Source organism: Schistocerca cancellata, chromosome 6 (genome assembly GCF_023864275.1).
Source record: "Schistocerca cancellata isolate TAMUIC-IGC-003103 chromosome 6, iqSchCanc2.1, whole genome shotgun sequence".
NCBI classification, from domain to species: domain Eukaryota; kingdom Metazoa; phylum Arthropoda; class Insecta; order Orthoptera; family Acrididae; genus Schistocerca; species Schistocerca cancellata.
Window position 1 is genome coordinate 75,712,202 of NC_064631.1, and position 25,795 is coordinate 75,737,996.

Genomic DNA, 25,795 nt, shown 5'->3' on the forward strand with positions numbered 1-25,795 from the left:
CTCTCCTCCCTGACGAAGGAACAAGTTCTGAAAGCTAGGATACGTAAATTTTCTGTTCTGTTTTGTGTATCTATTGGCTGTGCTGAGCTGAGGTAAGTTCTGACCAGCCCCTCTATATCATTGTTAGCATTTGTTTCACATCTTTATACGGTATTTTCCATTAATCATTTCGAAATACATGTTCATTTAGAAATGCTTTATCATACTGCAAAGGTGTCATTTTCTCTACTACTAGAAGTGGAAGTGATCCTTTCTGTTCTGTGTCTTGGCCAACAAAATTAGCTTTTCTAAATTTATAGTCAGTGCACTTAAATCTGTGATTCACTTTCTGTGCTGCTGCTCTTGTGTAGATGATGCCTCTTCATTTCTGTTATGGTTTCTTACATCTGAAAACTTTCCCACATTTCCACAAAGAGTTTACCCAAGACAGACTGTGCACACTGATTGCGTCCTGGTGGTGAACAAGAGACTGATGACCACTATCTGCAGCTGTAGCTTAAATCCGATTTTGGCTTAGATACTATAACTTAACCAGTAATTTAAAGAAATCAACATCAAATATTATGTAATTACACTTATACATAGGTACCTGATGAATATTATTACTTCTTTTAGTGATATGTACCTTTGGATTAACATATTCTGTCACTAATTCCTCCCTAACTGCCGAAATTTCAGCCTCCTCCTCCTGCTCCATCCTGACTGCTGCGTCTGAAAGAGTTTAAGGACTTTCAACTATTTCAACAATTTCATTTCAATCTTCGACCCAAATATCTGATAAATCACTGTCAGGGACATCAACTTCTATACTGAATTCATTATTAGATAAATTGTTATATGGAAATTCGACCTGCAGATGTTTGCAGTCACTAAACTCGGAAAGTAGACAGTCAGTTGATTTGAAATTTTCACACAACATTGCATTCAAATATGCATGTGTTTTTATACAGTGGGGTTCAAAAGCTCACTGATTTTGATATATCAAAATAAAAAGTTAATTTTTATAAAAAAAACACAAACAAAATACGTATAGATGTTCATTTAGTCTACCCATTTCAAGTATTAAAATGTGAGGCATATGACCTACTCTACTATGCTGCCATGCAAGAAGTCTGTCCATGAATTCACTATGACTGTACGACAAGTCTCTACATTCATTTCGCTGACAACTTGTCGAATTTCCTCCTTCAAGTCATGGATGTTTTGGAATTTAATGGCATACATCAGTGACTTATGGTAAGATGACCCCAAAGAAAAAAGTGACAAACACTTAAGTCACGTGATCTTGGTGACTACTGATGATTAGCTTTGTACGAAATGAGGCGATCTGGGAATTGTTCATGGAGCAAGTGAACTGGTTTGCAAAAAGTACGGCAGGTGGCACCATCCTACTGAAACCATAACTCTTCAATGTCCATTCTATCCAAATGAAGCCCCATAACTCCCTAACCATCGTTTGGTATGGGTCTCCACTGTGTAAAAGCTTGTCCTGCCTCATCTTAAAAATAAAAAAAATAACAGCCAATGACGACACCTGACCAACGGCCACACGAAAATGTCACTCGTTGTGGATGCATTTCCCTTTTCTTGGATCATGCAAGGATTTTCTGATGCTCAGATGTGGCAGTTCTGCTTATTCACAAAACCATTTAAGTCGAATTCTGCTTCATCACTGAATATGAAGTACACACACACTACACAGTAGCTTATACATGCAAATGCTGGAGTCCACATTTGTATGAAAATGATATTTATTCGACTGAAATGGTCTGTATTTTGCAGGGACAGCTTTTATATTACAGGAAAAAAGACACAAGTGCAAAAACACAAAAAAAGGGTGGGTCAGAAAAATGTAATTACTTATATTGTACAGAAGGAGAATTTCTCAATTATACAAGAAGGATGAGGAAGATGAATCTGCATTTTTAAGAATTTTAGGAAGTAGAAGCACCAGTTTTCTTTCATTTGTGATATCAAATTACATCGAGAACTACTAAAAAAAAAACACACACACACACACACAGTGTTACGAGCTGCCATCAAATCCCGTGATAAATTGGTTTGTTTGAGGTTACGTTTAGTTGCCAGTCCAGTGCAGATTTCTGTGCAGTGTCATATCTCCCTCAGTACATTCCCCTTCAAGATTTGTAGTTTTTCTTTACATCTTCTATTTGGCTTTTAATAGTTCCACTGCCTTATTTGTATGGGGTTAGCTAGTGAAACCACATAAATATTGACCACTGATGAAAAACTGCTTCACACACAATCCAGAAAGCTACTTAACAGTACATAAGCCGGCCATGAACAAGTATTTAAATAAACAACTCCATACATTACTTGAGGTATCCTTCACAACAAAGCATTTTGCCCCTGTTGCAATATCTGAACGTTTCAGTTCCTTTCTTTATGAAACATTGCAAATGCCTAACAACACAAAAATTCCACTTACTAATCAATCTGATTCTACCCACAGTATTTTTTTCACTTCATGTTGCAGGCATATTGCAAACCAGTTCGTTGTAAAATATTAAATGCGGTAAGGTGGTCAAGTCTTTTTGATTTTTGTATGTCATCAATGTGCAGGGAGGAAGTTACATTTCTATTAAACAAACTTTGTAGCCAATGTGCAGTCTGATACATTCTTAGTTGAAGTGTGGTAGCTGGTGGACACGTTTAGTAATGCTGTGGAGTTCTGATTGTATATATTATATGAAGAAAGGACAGCAAGGATGAATATAGTGTGAAGGGAATGTAGATTTTTAGTAATGTTATTGTTTTTGATGAGAAGTTTGATGTCTTGACTGCAGCACTGCACACCTACTTTGTCGGAATTATTGTTGTCAGCTAGTTAACTTGCTCAGAGCTGAGAGAAACACCACCCCACTTCCCTGATTAAGCTGTTTGGTTTTTTAGAAATTCTCTGTTAACTTTGTACCCTTTTTAAATCATTGTTCATTTCGTTAAGCATAGTATTGTTCAGATCCTTGTTACATGTGAAGATCAAGCAAAGTATTACTCTGTCTTTTTGAATATATCTTTCATTCTAAAATCGTTGTCTTGGCACATTTCACAAGAATAGTTACTCTCCCCACCACACTTTTTGTCATAACTCATTACCAGCAGCAGTTTGAATATGCACTTAAAAACAAAAATCTAGTTTCGGCACTGCCTGCTTGCTGTTGTGGTTTTGAGAAATCTGCAACAGTGTTATCAAGATGTGAGGTAATTGGAAATTCTGATTAGGGCCAGCTAACTGTTTTACTTCCATTCCATATTTAATACGTCGACAAGCTGCATATAGATCAGTTCCAGTTCAATTGATATTAGGTTCTGTTTAATCGAAGGTTTGCACGCGAGCGTAAGTTGGATAACAATTTGTGAACACACAGTTTTTGTAATACGTAGATTTTTATAGAATGGGAGGTAAAGTTGGGCTAATTTCAGACTGAAACAAATATAGTGGGGCGGTTACAGTGTATATAAAAGTTCAATTTATAAATGTAATAGAGGGCAAATAATTTAAGTACCCTCCTGTCATACAATTCAGATTCCTGTCTCACTGCTACAATTAATCCCTTGTCATTTATTATAACATTATAAATTTTAACATAGGAAATTATGAAATGGAACAATTCATAACAAACAACTGACATCAACTACAAGACACACAATAAATCAAAATATGGCGATCTGTGCATCATGTATCTGGAGGAAATGAGGTTGGGGGTTGCATGATCAACAACGCACAAATGATGTCAGCTATCACAACTTCCTTCCCAAGAAACCTTGATGGTCCCGCGATATGACAGGATGGCTGGTGTGACTGCCACCATTTGAAATACATTGCAAAATGTTTTGACACGGCAGCCAGTGTGAATTGGTCTCTATATCTCTTGAAGTTTTTCACTATTGCTACCGGTAGGTCATTATGTGGTGCTCTGTTATAACAAATTGTACAAAGAACAATGTGCTTTAATAAATCTTCAAAGTGCCATTGCCTTCAAATGGTGTACTTTCATAACACACAAGTTGTGATATGAAAATTGTCAGCTACTGAATTCAATTTGGAATATCATAACCACCCAACAGCAAACGATAACGAAAGTCAACAGCAATTACTGCAGTCTTCAGTGCAGTGTGTGATGTCACATGTATACCACACAGCCCTAAGGTGTACCCATAAGTCTGCGGTGATCTCCTGTCCACGTGCCGTCTGGCATATATGACGCGCCTAAACAAGATTTGTGCATGTTGACATAGATTAGAAGTATCTCTGGAGTAAGCACTCGGATGTGCGAAATAGATTTTGTATATCAACATACACAGCCAGCCTGCTTACATTATCTTGGGATGCCACAGGTTTGTCCATAAAGTGTCTTGTATATGCAGAATGGCATTACGTCGCCAGTACAAACAGATCCTCTTCATGGGTGCCATGGATTTAGTATAGACATCATAACAATTTTCATTTGATACCTAGAATAAACAGGGCTAAAAATGAAGAGGCATTTTTGCTTCTTTGCAACAAATATCAAAGCCTAGCTGCACACATTTTTCAATCTCTGGGACAGCCACCATCATCTTTGTGTTTTATACTAACTTTATCATATTGCTAAGTCTGTTGAGATAAATTTTTGCTGTGATAGCATTGCAAAACAGCTTAATAGTATTCCAGTGCCTCTGAAAATGACCCAGAAAATACTGAACTTTCCAAACATTAGCGAGTGTGCCATCTTTCCTGTAGGCTAGATCACAATTTTGCATATTGATAACACTCTGGCACATTTATTTCAGCATTTACTGCACATGCTTTCACTACATTACAGACTAACTGAAACTGAATAATATCCGATTGCTGGTTAAATGTACTACAGAGCCAAATGTATCCCAAATATGAAAAATATATATGACAAATTCACTCTCCCCTTGGTGCCCTCTTAACACATTGATGATAACATGAATTTAGACTACAGTGCCTTCATAACATTTATTTTAACTCCTAATTGTCCTCTGTTGAGGCATAGGCCATGTAATAGCGTGAAGGGAGGTGGACAATGAAACAATTGAACGAGTTTGATGCATATTACATACTAATGTTTTACGCCTGTTAATCAGACTTGAAGGTAATTGAAGGTAATTCAAAAGGCAGCTAAATTTTTACTTTGATTGCAGAGAGAGAGAGAGAGAGAGAGAGAGAGAGAGAGAGACAGAGATGTGTGTGTGTGTGTGTGATTTTTGTTCCACATCGTTATGGTTTACATTCAGTCTGTAGTGTTTTTATTGACTTACTTGCAAAGCAGAATATACAATCGAGATGTGAAGATGTCAGAGTTGTGATAAAATAAATAAAGAAGTGTTATGTACCAGACTTGTGCAGATTATGTGTTTAAGATAAATGCTGAAATTCCTCTCAATACAATGTGTCATATATTCCATCCTTTATATAATTCGCAGATCATAATTTCACATTGCTATTAGTATATATTTAACTTCCTATTTACTTTGAATTCTCTATTACACACACACACACACACACATATTCAGTTGTCTTTTCTCCATGCTATGAAACATGCTGTCCAATCAAGGGTGCATTTGATTTTGAATAAAACACGAAAACTGTTTGTTCATGTTACATTGTACCTTATGCAAAGTATATTTGAGCTTGAAACAAACAAACTGACCAGAAATTACGAAGGTGTAGGCTATCAGAAGTGTATGAAAAGAAAAAGTCTAACTTCTACCTGTCTTTTTTGAAGATTGACCACTGTCAAATGAAATGGCTCTACTAGTCTTTTTTGACGATTCACCACTGTCAAAGGAAATGGCTATTTTAGGAGCTGTGGGTTTCTTGCCTTTTATGTGTATGATTACGATTAAATGATTGCTGGAGATGACCAATGACTTAGCTCAACAATCCTATGCATTTTGCATAAATAATAATAGATGTACACTTATTCAAAATGCAAACAAAACAGTACAGTACGCTTCAGAACATCAAAGTATTCACACAACACCAACATTTTCTCTTTTTTCGTATTTCGCTTTGTACATGCAGCAACTACAGTAATTCTCCATTGCTATTACTAATAAACAAATTGTGAAAACGCAATAAATACGCCTAATATTTGATGTCTGTCGCTGTTTGGAGGTGTCAGAAAATAACGGAACTGGTAGAAATAACCTTACTGAGAAGTAACGGTTACTGTGATAATTGCTCATCTAATACTAGCAGTTATTTCAATAACTTCCAACATTGCCTCGCGCTATCTGTTGACTGAATATCGTACTACACTTTTGCGTCAACTCATCGGAGATCTGGCTACGAAAGAGAGGGATTGACTATTTGGAAGGCGTTCTATAGGTCATGGGAATAACTGTGAGACTGCGCGCCATCTGCTGATAAGAACTTGCGCCTTCGTTAAGCACAAACAATTAAATGAAGTTAATGTCACAGCGGCGGCTGATAGGAGCCGCGGTACAATCATTAACAAGTACAGTCGTTCCCTTGAGCCACCGCCTTATATGTCAGTTTAGCTTGGACAGGTAGTACAAGGAGAGTTACCATAAGGAATTCGAGTGATTATGGAAATAACTGTCAGAGATCGTTATTTTACTCTGGCAGTTATCGTTATTGGCTCACAGTTCTCGTTCGCTGGCAGTTATCGCGCTACCACTACAGGTAACATGGAAGCTGGTAACGGAATAACTGTGTGTCTGTGTTCCTGACTCGGTGATATTTCCTTAGAGGATAGTTACTGGAGCGAACAAAATAACAGATATTTTCGTACTGCTTCGGAAAAAGCCGCTGGCCATTGCGAATGACAAATAACATGGCAAAAGGCAAAAAAGTATAACTTAAACCATTTGAATATAATAATTATTATCCTCATCATTTCTTAGGAGATTGTCAAATATTACAGTAACTGCTAATATTTACAGAATTGATACAGTGTCAGAATAAAACATAGTTATGCACTTTTAATAAATTTATCATACACAGAATACCTGATCTTGGCTGTTGTGACGAAGTGGTGTCAAAACTGAAATATAGCAGAATTTTTACTTAAGTAGGAGGAGGGATCAATGGAAGTGTCAGATTCCACGTGTGTGTGTGTGTTGTATTGGGTTTATTTGAGCCTTGGTGATGGATGTGTGAAGTCGTTGGCGGCAGTGTTTGTAATTTCAAACGCAAAATTTTGAAGTGTTTTTCAGTGAATTATCAAGTTTTTTACCTTTTTTTCTAGTTTTGATGTTTTGTGTATTTATGGAGTGTTGAATTTTTTTTATTTATGTAGGGACGTTTGATTTGTGGTTTTATTTTTCGTAGTTGTAGGTGTTGGTTTTTTGGCATCAATAGCTGTGGTGGACCTACATAGGTCACCAGGAATGACCGATTCCCATTTTGTAGTTGTAGGTGTTGGTGTTTTGGTATCGTCATCTTTGGTTGATCTATATAGGTCAAGGGAAGTGTCAGACTCCAATTTTTGTAGTTTTAGTTGTAGGTATTGGTGTTTTGGTATCGTCACCTATGGTTGACCTATATAGTTCAAGGGAAGTGTCCGATTCCTGCAGATTTTGTTGGTGTAGGTGACTGTTGTAATTTTTTTTTCTTTTTGTTCATCATTTTGTGTTTTGGGATCGTGGTGTGTTTTTTATTTTTACTATTACATTCATCTCGTCCTCACCCTAAAAACCCAACTTCCTGTGGCTGTCCTGTTAATTTGATGGTACTTTTGGAGGGAGATGTTATCATAGGAGACACTTAGAATAGCCATTTCCGCCATACTGAAGACGTCATAGGTCAAAGCAGATGGATGGAATCGCATACTTCTGTACCAAAAAGTCTTTCAAACATTCTGTAAACGGTGCTTTATCTGAAACCAAGTTTTTAATGGTTGCTGACTTGCTGGTAGATTATTGAAAATGCGTGTTCCTGAATAGTGGATCCCTTTTTGGACCAAGGTAATTGATTTTAGGTCTTTATGCAGATTGCTGTTCCTATTTCTCGTACTGATATTATGTATTGAGCTATTGGTTGGAAATACTTGCAACAAATTTCATTAAGGAGTAAATATACTAGGAAGCAGTGGTTAGAATACGAAGCTTGTCGAACAGGTTCCTACATGATGTTCTTGAATATATACCACAAACGATTTTCATTACACACTTTTACATGTTAAAAAGTTTTGCTCCATTTGTGGTATGCCCTTCCCAACAGAATTTATTATCGAGTTGTAGTCCCAGAAATGTAGCACAGTCAACCTTTTCGATCTGCATATCCTCATATGTCACACACATGTTGTAGCTGGAGAAATTGGGCAGTTTTCCAAATCTCACATAAAACTTGGATTAGTGCACTCACACGTTCCCCAATACGACTATCTTGTACAAGACAGGCGTAAACGAATCTGTCACATTACGTATATTTTTGTTGTTATATTACAAGGCTTATTCCATTAAGAGAGCAGCACAAGAAATTAAGCTTCGAATTTAACCTACAGTATTCAGTTTACATATTACTTGATACTTAAAAACGCATGTTGTTAACATTTTACTTAAACAGTGCTGTGGCGAAGTTCCACATACTTTCTGTTTCAGCTACGAGGATAATATTTCTAATAGCGACCTACATACATATAATATGAAACACTAATAATCGTTCTAACATCAACTGAAGTGTACCCGGAATTAATTAGCTAAGGTTATGACATGATTCATATGACATTCCTGCCATTTCGCGCTAATCGCAGTTATATTGATAACTAAACTGATGGATTCCAACACTGTCGCTATTTAACTGTAGCCCCTTCAGAGTATTCTGTATTTGGTAGTGACAAATAACTTGACAGTTATTGATAACCATTAAAAATAACAGTTACCAAAGTATAACTGGGACCGTGTTAACGGTTACTCCAGAAAAACCGTTTGGCCCACCCCGTGTCGCAAGCACAAACAAGGAATGTTCTCCAGAGTTAACATGACACATTCAGTTTAATCTCAGACTATGGTTTAATGTTGACAATATTTGCGTCTAGGGACAGCAAATCTTGGTGCCGACTGTGCGTGTTGGACCGGCCTTGGACCCGAAGATCATAGCGCTTTTTCTTTAGATTCATTTATTTTGATATATCTTTGAGCATTTTTATGCAATCGATGTCGTCAAGGGAATATACATATATCGTACAAAAACATTTTGTTGACATAGTTACAGTACATGTACTAATAATAATAATGCAAGACACATAAAATATACACTAAGGAAAAATTTCTTAATTTCACAGTGTATAGAAAATAATATACAGAAGTATCAGCTAAGCTATTGGAATTCTAAGGTAAATACAAAACAGTTTACAATTAGAAATAATTTGGTTCGTCCTTAGAACGGTTTTTAAATTCTGAAATATTCCTTCAGCCATTTTTCAGTCATTAAGTGAGGTATGATGCGCCTGTAAAGTTAAAGTATTAAACGATTTTAATCCCGGTATTCATAACTACACTGTGTTTTCTTTACTCTAGCAGTGGACATGTATATCTGTTTTATTGGCCTAGTTTTATGTTGGTATACAGCTTCCCTTAAGATGTAGTTGTAGGCAGTAAATATAAAGAGATGGGACTGTCAATACGTTTAAGATCTTAAAAATCAATCTGCAGTAGGTTTTAAGTTTATAGCTGCAGCAATAGATCTGATGGCCTTTTCTGTGTCAGATGAAATTTTTTTTTTGCCCTCTCCAGAATTACACTATAAAAAGATACCATATTGCAGGCAGCAGTGTAAGATGGCACAGTAGGAGCTAGGTAACAGATATGTTGTCACACATATCTATAGTCTAGTCAATAAAAAGATGCAAGAGCTTTCTGTGTACACAGTCTGTGTGTTTTCCCCAAGTTAATTTGGAATCAACATATGTATCAAGTGGCTCAACAGTTGAGCACTAAGTTTCACTGCTTGATAAACTAAAAGTGATGTTCATTGTCTTGTTGTAGTTGATGGATAGCTCATTGTCTTTGAACCATGTATTAGATGGGGCTGTTTCACTTTGTTTATGTCTTCCCCAGGGTTAATGAATGTGTTGTTGTGTCATCAGCATAAAGCACAGATTTTCAGGGAATGTTACTGAAAATGTCATTTATAAATATTATAAAAAGTAAAGGGCCATGCACAGAACGCTGAGGAATGCCTCAAGTTACATCTAAGTATTGGGACTTTGGACTCTGTAATGGATTATATTAAATTGGGACTTTTGGTTATTGTAATCTATTGTTTGTTTCCTTTCACGAAGATATGATCTTATGAGGGAAAGATCTACGACTCTGACCACATAATACCGAAGTTTCTGCACTAGTATTGTATGGTTCACCGAAATATATTCTTACTTAGGTCGACTAGAATGGCTTCAGAAGATAACTTTGATTCAGATGAGGTTAGTACAAAACAAATTATGTCCTCAGCTGCTTTTACTGTTAATAATTTGTACCTAAAACCATATTGAGTCAGAATATTGTTTTCAGATAAATGTCTGCAAATATCCTGTTGTATGCAGAATTCTAGTGAAATTGGACGATAATTATTTGTTACCATTTTTATGAATAGGGATGACAACTGTTCTTTTTAGACACTCTGGAAAGTCCACTAGCATACATCCAGTTTATTAGTGTACAAAGAGGATTTGATATGATATCCACTATATTGTTGTTGTTGTGGTCTTCAGTCCTGAGACTGGTTTGATGCAGCTCTCCATGCTACTCTATCCTGTGCAAGCTTCTTCATCTCCCAGTATCTACTGCAACCTACATCCTTCTGAATCTGCTTAGTGTATTCATCTCTTGGTCTCCCTCTACGATTTTTACCCTCCACACTGCCCTCCAATGCTAAATTTGTGATCCCTCGATGCCTCAAAACATGTCCTACCAACCGATCCCTTCTTCTAGTCAAGTTGTGCCACAAACTTCTCTTCTCCCCAATCCTATTCAATACCTCCTCATTAGTTACGTGATCTACCCACCTTATCTTCAGCATTCTTCTGTAGCACCACATTTCGAAAGCTTCTATTCTCTTCTTGTCCAAACTAGTTATCGTCCATGTTTCACTTCCATACATAGCTACACTCCATACAAATACTTTCAGAAATGACTTCCTGACACTTAAATCTATACTCGATGTTAACAAATTCCTCTTCTTGAGAAACGCTTTCCTTGCCATTGCCAGTCTACATTTTATATCCTCTCTACTTCGACCATCATCGGTTATTTTACTCCCTAAATAGCAAAACTCCTTTACTACTTTAAGTGTCTCATTTCCTAATCTAATTCCCTCAGCATCACCTGACTTAATTTGACTACATTCCATTATCCTCGTTTTGCTTTTGTTGATGTTCATCCTATATCCTCCTTTCAAGACACTGTCCATTCCGTTCAACTGCTCTTCCAAGTCCTTTGCTGTCTCTGACAGAATTACAATGTCATCGGCGAACCTCAAAGTTTTTACTTCTTCTCCATGAATTTTAATACCTACTCCGAATTTTTCTTTTGTTTCCTTTACTGCTTGCTCAATATACAGATTGAATAACATCGGGGAGGGGCTACAACCCTGTCTTACTCCTTTCCCAACCACTACTTCCCTTTCATGCCCCTCGACTCTTATAACTGCCATTTGGTTTCTGTACAAATTGTAAATAGCCTTTCGCTCCCTGTATTTTACCCCTGCCACCTTCAGAATTTGAAAGTGAGTATTCCAGTTAACATTGTCAAAAGCTTTCTCTAAGTCTACAAATGCTATAAACGTAGGTTTGCTTTTTCTTAATCTTTCTCCTAAGATAAGTCGTAAGGTCAGTATTGCCTCACGTGTTCCAACATTTCTACGGAATCCAAACTGATCTTCCCCGAGGTCGGCTTCTACCAGTTTTTCCATTCGTCTGTAAAGAATTCGCGTTAGTATTTTGCAGCTGTGACTTATTAAACTGATAGTTCGGTAATTTTCACATCTGCAACACCTGCTTTCTTTGGGATTGGAATTATTATATTCTTCTTGAAGTCTAAGGGTATTTCTCCTGTCTCATACATCGTGCTCACCAGATGGTAGAGTTTTGTCATGACTGGCTCTCCCGAGGCCATCAGTAGTTCAAATGGAATGTTGTCTACTCCCGGGGCCTTGTTTCGACTCAGGTCTTTCAGTGCTCTGTCAAACTCTTCACGCAGTATCTTATCTCCCATTTCGTCTTCATCTACATCCTCTTCCATTTCCATAATATTGTCCTCAAGTACATCGCCCTTGTATAAACCCTCTATATACTCCTTCCACCTTTCTGCCTTGCCTTCTTTGCTTAGAACTGGGTTGCCATCTGAGCTCTTGATATTCATACAAGTGGTTCTCTTCTCTCCAAAGGTCTCTTTAATTTTCCTGTAGGCAGTATCTATCTTACCCCTAGTGAGACAAGCCTCTACATCCTTACAATTGTCCTCTAGCCATCCCTGCTTAGCCATTTTGCACTTCCTGTCGATATCATTTTTGAGACGTTTGTATTCCTTTTTGCCTGCTTCATTTACTGCATTTTTATATTTTCTCCTTTCATCAATTAAATTCAATATTTCTTCTGTTACCCAAGGATTTCTATTAGCCCTCGTATTTTTACCTACTTGATCCTCTGCTGCCTTCACTACTTCATCCCTCAGAGCTACCCATTCTTCTTCTACTGTATTTCTTTCCCCCATTCCTGTCAATTGTTCCCTTATGCTCTCCCTGAAACTCTCTACAACCTCTGGTTCTTTCAGTTTATCCAGGTCCCATCTCCTTAAATTCCCACCTTTTTGCAGTTTCTTCAGTTTCAATCTGCAGTTCATAACCAATAGATTGTGGTCAGAATCCACATCTGCCCCAGGAAATGTCTTACAATTTAAAACCTGGTTCCTAAATCTCTGTCTTACCATTATATAATCTATCTGATACCTTTTAGTATCTCCAGGATTCTTCCAGGTATACAACCTTCTTTTATGATTCTTGAACCAAGTGTTGGCTATGATTAAGTTATGCTCTGTGCAAAATTCTACAAGGCGGCTTCCTCTTTCATTCCTTCCCCCCAATCCATATTCACCTACTATGTTTCCTTCTCTCCCTTTTCCTACTGACGAATTCCAGTCACCCATGACTATTAAATTTTCGTCTCCCTTCACTACCTGAATAATTTCTTTTATCTCGTCATACATTTCATCTATTTCTTCATCATCTGCAGAGGTAGTTGGCATATAAACTTGTACTACTGTAGTAGGCATGGGCTTCGTGTCTATCTTGGCCACAATAATGCGTTCACTATGCTGTTTGTAGTAGCTAACCTGCACTCCTATTTTTTATTCATTATTAAACCTACTCCTGCATTACCCCTATTTGATTTTGTATTTATAACCCTGTAATCACCTGACCAAAAGTCTTGTCCCTCCTGCCACCAAACTTCACTAATTCCCACTATATCTAACTTTAACCTATCCATTTCCCTTTTTAAATTTTCTAACCTACCTGCCCGATTAAGGGATCTGACATTCCACACTCCGATCCGTAGAACGCCAGTTTTCTTTCTCCTGATAATGACGTGCTCCTGAGTAGCCCCGCCCGGAGATCCGAATGGGGGACTATTTTACCTCCGGAATAATTTACCCAAGAGGACGCCATCATCATTTAATGATACAGTAGAGCTGCATGTCCTCGGGAAAAATTACGGCTGTAGTTACCCCTTGCTTTCAGCCGTTCGCAGTACCAGCACAGCAAGGCCGTTTTGGTTAATGTTACAAGGCCAGATCAGTCAATCATCCAGACTGTTGCCCCTGCAACTACTGAAAAGGCTGCTGCCCCTCTTCAGGAACCACATGTTTGTCTGGCCTCTCAACAGATACCCCACCGTTGTGGTTGCACCTACGGTACGGTACGGTACGGCCATCTGTATCGCTGAGGCACGCAAGCCTCCCCACCAACGGCAAGGTCCATGGTTCATGGGGGGGATCCACTATATTATTAATCAGAAAATTTGATAAGCCATAAATGTCCCAATATTTTTAATTTTTTTTAATTTGCTATTGATTTTTTTTGTTAATTTCTGAAATTTTTAATCTCACTGAAGTTGTCACAATGTGTTGAAGTGCCTAAGCTGCTAACGCAATTTTTAGGACCTATAGTTTTTCTATGAGAAAAAGCCCTTGAAAATATACCCCACAGCTTAAAATGTATTTGACTTTCTATTGTTCGCAAAGTACTAGTGTATGTCATCAGAAAAGTATTCAAGTTCTTGTTATCTAAACTAACTCATATTATATTTTTCTGAGTGTAGAGGTCTGTGCAGATTCCTTCGTCTGTGCCCCTTTCTTATCACCGATGAATGTACAAACATCAAAGATACTGGTTTCCTTCATTAACCTGGAACTGAATGTGATCTTTGAGTAGTGGAGTTTTATGTAGTTCTCTCGAGATGTTCATATCCAAATACAGCAGTTTACGAGTAACTATATGTTTTTATGTAACATCCCCTCCAAGGGACTGAACTCGCCAATAGCACAAAGACTACTGTAATTATATTTCATACCCCTGGATATGAATAAGTATCTATCAATGTACTCGACTACAGTGGAGAATCAGGTTTTATGAAATAAGCTAGTCAGCTTATTGAGTCTATTATTAGAGGAAGATCTACACATCACCAATATTTATATACTTTTATGAGTGTTTGAAATATTGAAGATGTTTTGAATGATGGAACAGCCTGTAAGATACACTGTGTTGCAGAAATTCAGGATTATTGATATTAAGACTGCTTTAGTACAACGGTATGAGTTGTCAACAAAAACTGCCTACTGCTGTCTGACTTCCATTAGGGTTTTGCCAATAAATAATGTGCAACAGAAAATTGTCCTGCTAAGGAAAGTGAGTGAAAAAAGTAAAGCATATTGTCAAAGCACATTTTTTATGGTGAGAAATATGATAAAATAGATGTCGATATGTTTCTCTGATACAATTTGTAAACTTATAAACATCTCGGAAATGAAATATTTAAATTGCACATATGGCAAATGAGACATTCTGTATTAGATTCTTCAAATAAAAATTTTTGTATTTTATCAGTTTCGATTTTGTTGAAATTTTATGCTAATTACACATATGTAAAGCATAATAGTTATTATGTGGAAAAAGAACATTGTGGCAACATAATTTTTTCCATAATTTTCTGGAATAACAAGGTTTGAGACAGTCAGGGTAAGAGGTTAAAGAGAAATGTGTTTTTCAGCTTCTCAAATGATTCACTTGCTCCTGAAGTAAAGAAAAAAAATTTGGAAGTATTGTTAATTTTTACAAAAATGTTGGTTATCGTGCCTGCATCGTGGAGAATTTGGCGATAATAAGCTTTTATTGCTGCCCTATGTTACAGTGCCCCCCCCCCCCCCCCCCATGATGTATGGACCTTGCTGTTGGTGGGGAGGCTTGCGTGCCTCAGCGATACAGATAGCCGTACCGTAGGTACAACCACAATGGAGGGGTATCTGATGAGAGGCCAGACAAACGTGTGGTTCCTGAAGAGGGGCAGCAGCCTTTTCGGTAGTTGCAAGGGCAACAGTTTGGATGATTGACTGATCTGGCCTTGTAACAATAACCAAAACGGCCTTGCTGTCCTGGTACTGCGAACGGCTGAAAGCAAAACCCAGTTCTAAGCAAAGAAGGGAAAACAGAAAGTTGGAAGGAGTATATAGAGTGTCTATACAAGGGCGATGTACTTGAGGACAATATTATGGAAATGGAAGAGGATGTAGATGAAGATGAAATGGGAGATAAAGATACTGCGTGAAGAGTTTGTCAGAGCACTGAAAGACCTGAGTCGAAACAAGGCCCCCAGAGTAGACAACATTCCACTGGAACTACTGATGGCCTTGGGAGAGCCAGTCCTGACAAAACTCTACCATCTGGTGAGCAAGATGTATGAAACAGGCGAAATACCCTCAGACTTCAAGAACAATATAATAATTCCAATCCCAAAGAAAGCAGGTGTTGACAGATGTGAAAATTACCGAACAATCAGTTTAATAAGCCACAGCTGCAAAATACTAACACGAATTCTTTACAGACGAATGGAAAAACTAGTGGAAGCCGACCTCGGGGAAGATCAGTTTGGATTCCGTAGAAATACTGGAACACATGAGGCAATACTGACCTTACGACTTATCTTAGAAGAAAGATTAAGGAAAGGCAAATCTACGTTTCTAGCATTTGTAGACTTAGAGAAAGCTTTTGACAATGTTGACTGGAATACTCTCTTCCAAATTCTAAAGGTGGCAGGGGTAAAATACAGGGAGTGAAAGGCTATTTACAATTTGTACAAAAAGCAGATGGCAGTTATAAGAGTCGAGGGACATGAAAGGGAAGCAGTGGTTGGGAAGGGAGTGAGACAGGGTTCTAGCCTCTACCCGATGTTATTCAATCTGTATATTGAGCAAGCAGTAAAGGAAACAAAAGAAAAATTCGGAGTAAGTATTAAAATCCATGGAGAAGAAATAAAAACTTTGAGGTTCGCCGATGACATTGTAATTCTGTCAGAGACAGCAAAGGATTTGGAAGAGCAATTGAATGGAATGGACATTGTCTTGGAAGGAGGATATAAGATGAACATCAACAAAAGCAAAACAAAGATAATGGAATGTAGTCGAATTAAGTCGGGTGATGTTGAGGGTATTAGTTCTCGAAATGAGACACTTAAAGTAGTAAAGGAGTTTTGCTATTTGGGGAGCAAAATAACTGATGATGGTCGAAGTAGAGAGGATATAAAATGTAGAATGGCAATGGCAAGGAAAGCGTTTCTGAAGAAGAGAAATTTGTTAACATCGAGTATAGATTTAAGTGTCAGGATATCATTTCTGAAAGTATTTGTATGGAGTGTAGCCATGTATGGAAGTGAAACATGGACAGTATATAGTTTGGACAAGAAGAGAATAGAAGCTTTCGAAATGTGGTGCTACAGAAGAATGCTGAAGATTAGATGGGTAGATCACATGACTAATGAGGAAGTATTGAATAGGATTGGGGAGAAGAGAAGTTTGTGGCACAACTTGACCTGAAGAAGGGATCGGTTGGTAGGACATGTTCTGAGACATCAAGGGATCACCAATTTAGTATTGGAGGGCAGCGTGGAGGTTAAAAATCGTAGGGGGAGACCAAGAGATGAATACACTAAGCAGATTCAGAAGGATGTAGGTTGCAGTAGGTACTGGGAGATGAAGAAGCTTGCACAGGATAGAGTAGCATGGAGAGATGCATCAAACCAGTCTCAGGACTGAAGACCACAACAACAACATGTTACAATGCACAAATTGTAACTATATTTTTCTATTTTCCAAATGAAAATTTTACTAACAAATTCCAAAACACGCAAACATATAAATACACAGGAATCTACTGTAAGCTTTCGCTGTCTGCCACCAGAAAGCGCGAAGAGCTGTAAAACCGAGACCAGTCGATCGATTCACCCGATCGGCACCGAGATCTGCTTTCCCTAGACTCAAGTGTTGACAATATGTGCAGAACTCAATGCTCACACCAGAGATATTTCTACTCTAGGCATGTCGTGTACGTACCTTTATTTGAATATACATATCGAGAGTTACTGTTCGTCCACAATAAGTTGGCTATTGGGGCATTGGCTGTTGGGAACTGTCGTGGCCCCACTTTATGACTGCCGAGGAGTGAGGAGCGCTGATGGGGGGAGGCAGCTTGGCTGCTTGCAGCAGTGCTGGCACCACCACGCGCGTTTTCCGCCTAATGCAAAATAGGCGGGGGATCGGAAACCACCTAATCTGTCGACATATTCTTGCTCCAGAGTTTTATCTACAAATTACAAATTATTTATCTATTGAAAATAATGAAAAATGAAAGCAGATGAATGTACAACTTACGACACTATCAATCGAAACTCAAAAGCTGATTTTTGAAATCTGTTTGTGCATTACATTTATTGAACACAGCACAGCAGTGTTATTAACTGTGCCTGAAAGAACTGTCAAAATGAAGGTCACTAAAGATAACTGTCATTTGAGTTTGATTTAAAATCATCATCATCATCATCATCATCATAATCTTTTGAAGTCGTGGTATTGATGATAACTTCATTGACAGTGATATCCATTATTCCAACTAGTATCCAATCCCCTTGCTCCCACTGCTGCACCTTCCTGTTGTAACATTGTCAGTCCTGTACTGTAACTTAATGTAAGGCAGCATTAACAAACTTCTGCATTCTTTCCTTCTACATGTCACCAGTGATATTGTTCTCCATAAAAATGTGTTTTATTTTGCCCCATGCCAATTCTCTCAGATTCAGATCGCAGTCATAGGGCAGGAAACAGACTACTTTGTGGCCTCTGCTTTCAGCGACTTTATCCATGATGTATATTTTCACAGCTTATTGTTTTCCTTCATTTTAGACAACAGTTCAGCCTTCCTCATTCATTCATTGCAATTTTTTTTGCCTGTTCCGCAACAACTCTAACATCCTAATCCTGAAATCCTATTTATTAGGCATTCTGTCGAGCTTCCTACTGTGGTATGTCGCATTATCCATAAATCACAGAATTGGGTGGGACATTAGGAACCACCGTATCTCCACCCCCTTCCCACCTCCCCATCGACGTCCACTGGTTTTGTCAACCTCAAGAAGTTCACAAGTTAGTGGAAACACTTTCTTGCATGAAACTTTCTGCCAAAATAAAACTGTGTGTCAGACCGTATTCCCATGTTCGTGTCCCAGTCCGGCACACACTTTTAATTTCTCTTGAAGTTTCAAATCAGTGCGCATTCTGCTGCAAGGTGAAAATTCGTTTGTAATTTCTTCAATCTTGTTGCAAGTCCGAATTTGTTATTTCACGGAAGTATTTCTCAAGCTTACAGGTGCTGTGCGTGTTTAGCACCGGTGCGTGTATATATATATATATATATAAATAATTGGCATCACCAGTCAAGGAAGAGTTTACCAACCAATCTGTTTCACCAGAAACGAAAGTAACATGACAGTATAGACGTCTTTAAACGTTAGCTGACTTTTAAATGTTAACATAAATGCATCACATTTGCAATAAAAGCAGCAAATGCTTGCAAAAATCGAAGAGTAATTAAAAGTCTCTCTGTGAAATACCGCACTGCATTTTTGTTTCATGTTATGAATATTTGCTTATACAACAGATAAGAGATGTTCGAAATTTGCATACAACACCGCAAAATTTTTAAATATGGTTAACTGAATAGTGTTTCTCAATTTTTACTCCTCTAACATGTTTTCTATTTTTATTTTTAAGCTTCGTCATGGTTTTTATTGATTAATAATAATGCAACAAGTGTAGCGAATGCTCTGGTTCTTAAGAATAACTGCACTTCTGCAACAATTACTGTACTTGTAGCAAGTTCCTAATAAACTTGACCCAGTGATTTGAGGAAGTAAACTTGAGTAAGTTTTTGTTCTAACGAAAAGGCCTCAGCAAGTGCTTACAGAAGTTACTTGCTAGTGAACACCATTCGTAATACTTCGTGTTTAGGGCAGTTTGATCTTGGCAGCACTCAGAGACAAATGAATATCTTCCAAGTAGTGACAATTTTTGCCGCTTCTGGCAGCAGTAACGAAATTGTGGCCAAACAGTACTGACTAGTGACTACTGAGGCTGGGTCCTTTCAAAGATAAACTTTGGCTGAAGCACCTCCGTGAGGCCATATTGGATTTCGGTAAGCTCGTATTTGGTGTATTTTATATTATAGTCGTATTCTAACTAATGACCTATAAATAAATGCTGTTCCAAAACACTAATACACTGAGAATTTCTAAAAAAGTTACAAGTTATTGATGTTAAATATCTGATAATGATTATTAACGTTTCAATGTTTCAGGGACGCATAACATATAGCAAAACAAAGAGATGATCGGCAGATGGCTACTATGGTGCTATGGAAAATAACATCAGCAATGGACAAGGTGGGAAAACTGTTATACTAGTTGTTTCCGTTCAAGTCCTGCAAAAATTTTGTTATTCACTTTCAGGTTTCTCAGGGCTTCTTGTCAATAACTTACAAATTAAACATAAAAATGCAATAGAATATTCGAAAAAGGTTGATTATCTGGTAAAACAAACTAGCACTCACCATCAGAACATGAACACATGCGAGACGGAATTAAAAGATGACTTAGTCTCACTGTCAGCCGCCTATAAAGTATACAAGAAAATTTACAGGCCAGTTATTTTAGGTTACTTCTTTTCTGAGCAAGAACGTCTTCAAATTAAGCATTTATGCAGACGAATTATATTCTGGTACTGGCACAGGTGTATATCTGCTGGTGTTTCAATTGCTTACAAGAGTGAAGGAAGACATTTACTTTCTGGCAGTGAATTATAATTTTTCGCGTAAATTAGAACATATCGGTACTTCACACAACCCATCACGTTTATTTAACAGTGAGGGAGCTTCTCCTTAAGTACTTTCAACAATACATACCACTTTGTGAAGACCTAGTATGTACAGTAGATGACAGGTTCTCACTTCGAAAGAAAGAAACTACAGCAACTGTTGTAATTTATCACACAAATTATAATACTCTTCACACAAGCAGCAGACTTACTTTGGGGAATTAAGTTCTTTTCGTACTATATACCACAGCATAAATAACGAGTGACAATTGGGCATATTGTCACTTTCAAAGAAGGAAAAAGGTAGCAATAGTTTCCAAAATTCCAATGAAAGAACGAGCTGAACATATAAACAGCTTCTGCTTTAATTCGTCAGCCATAGGGCTGCCGCAGCCATGGTGATACCTTGACAACACGGATATCTATCAATGCCTTTGTGAACACCAAAATGTATCTTTGAAAGGAACTCTGCCACAGTACTTTTAGTGAAGTATATATTGTATACAAATAAAGACATGTCATGTTGACCGCCTTTTCTAAACTATAATCCGTTCATCTTAAGAACAAACCTGATGTAGACATTGCAAATATGTATTCTTCCGCGTTTGCTGGAACCTCATTGGATTTCCGTTTCACGTGGGACTGCAGCCAGGCTATCTCGAGTACTGTCAAGTACGATAATAAGGGTACATTTTGTGCTGTGCGTTACCCGCACATGGACTTAGCGATAGTACGGGACAACAGCTGTACTGACACATTTAACTTGGACACACTGGGCGATCAGCTGGTACAGCTAGCCAGCTGTGATGTGAGCAGCTGCATTTACGACGTAGCGTAAAAGAGGAGAGCAGAGGAGCAATACAACTTCGAATGTCATTTAATTTTTAAGCAGAATGAAATAATACACTGCAAATCTACCAAAATACGCTCCTTTGACGACTAGATGGAAACTGTAACACGTTATCATTTTTAGCTAATGTACTATTGTAACTAAAAACAAGAATGATGAAAACTCCTGACTTAAACACAGGGTAATTCTTCTGCATAAGCTGTGTGTAAAGTAAGAGAGTATTGAAGGATTTCACCGTATACTTAAATATCGAAGCTACTGAAGGTATTACTTACAGTCAGTCGTCTGGTAATCTCTTAGCTCCTTCCTCATCCGAATCCGAGAAATACATTTCAGTTCTGGAATTGTCACCTGCTGTGTTGAGAACGAGCCTATCAACAACAGAATCCACGAAGCCAACCAGGCACAGCATTTTCTCTTCTTATTTTATGACGAGCCTTTCTACATCCCGCCAGCGTTTTGCAGTGACGTGTGAAGAAGCTGTGTGCGTTAGTTCCAGTACATCTAGCAGCTTAACAGTCTCTTTTACTCCTCGGGTCAAATACTGCAGCTTGGCTCCAGATCAGTTGTGTTGGAGTCATATTGTAATGGTACAGAAGCAAATGTAAAAATGCAGCATTTGTATGATGTGCTCGATACTGTGAAAATGGTTGTTTTTTATGTTTCTAAGATACTTACCTACCGCTGTGGTATAAAACGATGGATGTAGTCCAAATAAAGAGGATTTGGTTTTTCATTTTTGCCTAAAAATTAAGTTGTTTTGTTTTCTTAATTTAAACAACAGTCTTTCATAAAACATCAATAATTAAGAATTTGTATTTGAAATGGAAACAGGAATTTCGCGTCCAATATGTAATTAAAAGCTACCCAAAGCTAAACACAGAGAAAATATACATTGCTGTAACACTAGAACGAATAGATGTATTTATACTCCATTCCACAGACACTCAAAATCACTGAATAGTTATGATCTAATGGGGCACAAATTATTTAATAAACTTCCACTATGCAAGATTTACCAGAGCAACCATTCAAACAAGTACTGTATGACTGGTTAGTTGCCCACCCACTCTATGACATAAAGGATTTCATCAATTGCAATATTATACAGCAATAACAAACAGATTACTCTTTTGCAACAGGAATTATATAGTATTATAAGTATGACTTATTATAAGTATGACTTATTATAAGTATGACTTATTTCATCAATTGTAATATTACTCTGTAGTAACAAACCTATTGCTCTATTGCAACATGAGATATTGTATTATAGGTATGACTTTGTCTATTGCCTTAATGGCCTAACGACAATAAAAGTATTCTATTCTATTCTATCAGAAACAAGAAGACGTGCATTATTCATAAAAATGATTATGAGTTTCATGATTACGAGATGTAGGTATTTCAAACAGAGCCCGGGAAGATTTGAACCAACGCATTTGATTCACACTTCATTACGCTACCGACTGCGCTACACGTTCAGTCTGCACTCCTTGATCAACTGCATTATATACATCGCTTGGGAAAACTTCAGAGTCGATTATCTCCGTAAATTTACGAAAAACATTAATAAACTATTTGTCGGCACCTTTTAACCGTGTTCCACGCGCGTGTTTCACTACGGAACAGAAAGCAGCCTCAGCCATTTTCATAATGCGCATTGCGCAACAACAGCTCGACATTCAGAGTACAACCACAGTTAACAACGCTGCAGAGGCTTTGACTGTACACGATTTTCGAAATGAAAACTACGTATCTAAAACGTGATTAAGAGAAACGTTGATGGCTGTTAATACATTTTAATATTTTAAAGTTTCATTTAACGTAACTTAGTAATAGGATATTTAATACATAAATACGACCTACTCCCAAGAGCTTAACAACACCAGTGTACGTGATGTTCTGACCAATCATCGTGTTTGTGTTTGTTTACATGAGGTTTATTGTTATGACGAACGGATTATATCGTCTCTGCTATCTATTTATGACAGAGGGCACCTTCCTCTAATCCTCTCTGTTTCGCCGCCTTTAGTTGTTCTTTTGTGTACATTAGATTACATGCAGTTAACAGATCCCGTCGTTCCAAAAGTCGTAAGACACTGGTCGTTTTTGTTGTACTTAAAAAGATACAGTGAGAAAAACAAAACTACGAAAATGTCTCATATGCTGCTGCCGCGAAATGTTGGAATAACAACATGGTGGTGGATTATCCGCAAAATAGGAAAGAATCGCACGGCGGCATGTTTTCATACTAAGTAAGTCGAAGCTTCGCGGAAACTTACTTAGAGTATTCGACCTCCTGTTGAATTGTTACAAATAGGAATTCTATTCAGCTGACAACTTTGTTACTGCTGCATATAGGTACATTGTCTGTAATCACTTGCTTGGCATTAAGGATAAACGTACTTGTTATAAATCGGATTACCTTCCACTCGGAAAGTGGGTGCACTCCTCGATCGTTATGTGACTTATAAATTATAGAGTGCAGCAATCAGTCGTCCTTTTTTTAGATTTTATTACGCAAATACATATTTCGGCTAGTACCTAGCCATTCTCAATGCACAGTTTTCTATTCTCAATGCATGACGCCCGAACAACAGGGACTTACCATTCATTGAGAATGGAAAATAGTGCATTGAGAATGGCTAGCTACTAGTCGAAATCTGGATTTGCATAATAAAGTCTAAAAAAAAAGGACGACTGATTGCTGCACTCTATAATTTATATTACTTGTTATATCAAACTAAACTTACTTTTACAGTTTTTTTTCTTCTGGTGCAGTACGCTGTTACACTGTTACAAGTACAGACAATCAGTGTGCAGTAATTCAGTAGCCAAACATGTTTACCCAATGAAATAACCTGTTTTTTGCCGTAACGCCATAAAAATTAGTCCGTGGGAGTTGTACTGAGCAATTTACGTGTCTCGCACAGGTAAACATGTCAGGTCACTGTTTATTATTTCTTATTTTTAAACAAAGAATCTGGTTTAATGTACTAAGGCACCGCGCTTTTTGTAAGTAATAGATGAGGGTCATTAGGTTGAAATGCAATAGCTCGCTATTCCCGATGTTAATATTGGATCTGACAGGGATTGCTGCGATGATGTGAAGTTAATGCTGCTGCGAGCATCTATGACAGACAAGATAATCGTCGTGTTAGCTGCTGCTGTGTAGAACTCTCTACCGGTATCCAATTTAGTGTATTAACCTTACACTCAGTTTCACTTCCAACCTTTCCCCTCGAAAACTACCGTAATGCTGCTGTTAAGTTACGAGTTTTTCATTAACGAAGCAATAATTATTACCACTGATTACGATGTATTTTAAAATCATTGACTGTAGGAATTACAAATTAATCAAACGTAAAACAGATGCCCTTAGCTAGATGTACGAAGTAAATTAACAGAACACCAGTTATTTATGGCTGACACCATAATATTATTGATAGACCACATCAAACGTACCGGTTAGAGGCTTTGCCTTAACAGCAGTTCTAGCCAGTTGACAAATAAGTGTACTTTTATACTGTAGTGTAAAGGAACACAAATCCCCTAAACTTTTGCACAGAACTGTCACAGCCTGTTATCTAACAGAGGGATACGTTTGTATAAACATCATAGACATAAAACCTACTACACGTACTGTTCATATTTTTTGTTCTGTTTCTGAAGTTATAAAAAGGTATGTTATATGTGACTGCCTGTAGTGCTGGTAAAGGAGGAAACAACCTAGCTTGCTTGTATCCTCTTTTAGAAGCTTGGTTGTGACTATGTTGTAAGAGCACTGATATAGATGCCTCTTGTAAGTTACTCTGTCCATTACCTTTTTGTATAATTTTACACATTTACTGAGAGTTACTGGATAATGTACCCATACTACTTATAAAAGCATCATTAACACCAAAGTAGTTTGTTGTTGTTAGAATGTGTATTGCAAGAATTCTAAAGTTGCAGATAGTGCACCATTCTCACCATTCTTCTTATTTAAATTGGCCCTTACTGAAAGGGCCTAAACACAGCTGAGTAGCTTGGCCAAAATTAAGGAAAAAAGCGTCTTAGTTCTCTCAGAATGTCCACCACATTAACAACCTTGCAGACAATATTAATAGTCAAATCAGGTTTCCTGCAGATAATGCAGTTATTTGTAATCAAATACTATCAGTGAGAAGCTGCATAAATATTCAGTCAGATCTTGATAAGATTTCAGTGTTGTGCAGAGATTGGTAACTTGCTCTAAACGTTCAGAAATGTGAAAGTGTGCACTTCACAAAACAAAAATACGTAGTATGTCTTGACTATAACATCAGTGAGTCACTGTTGGAATCAGCCAACTCTTGCAGATACCTGGGTGTATCACTTTGTAGGGATCTGAAATGGAATGATCATATAGGTTCAGTCATAGGTAAAGCAGGTGGTAGACTTCGGATTATTGGTAGAATAATGGGGAAGTGCCATCAGTATGTTAAAGAGATTGCTTACAAATCACACTTGTGACCCATCCTAGAATATTGATCAAGTGTGTGGGACCTGTAC

The 25,795-nt window shown here is 37.6% G+C and overlaps 1 protein-coding gene across 1 annotated transcript in view; it reads right to left on the minus strand.

Annotated features, from left to right (window-relative positions):
• Positions 1-25,795, minus strand: part of LOC126088579 (trehalase-like) — a 306,521-nt gene that overhangs the window by 22,649 nt on the left and 258,077 nt on the right. The window contains exon 10 of the mRNA XM_049906775.1: positions 626-711. Coding sequence (XP_049762732.1) covers positions 675-711 — 37 coding nt within the window. The 3' untranslated portion in view covers positions 626-674. The remainder of the gene's footprint in view (positions 1-625; positions 712-25,795) is intronic.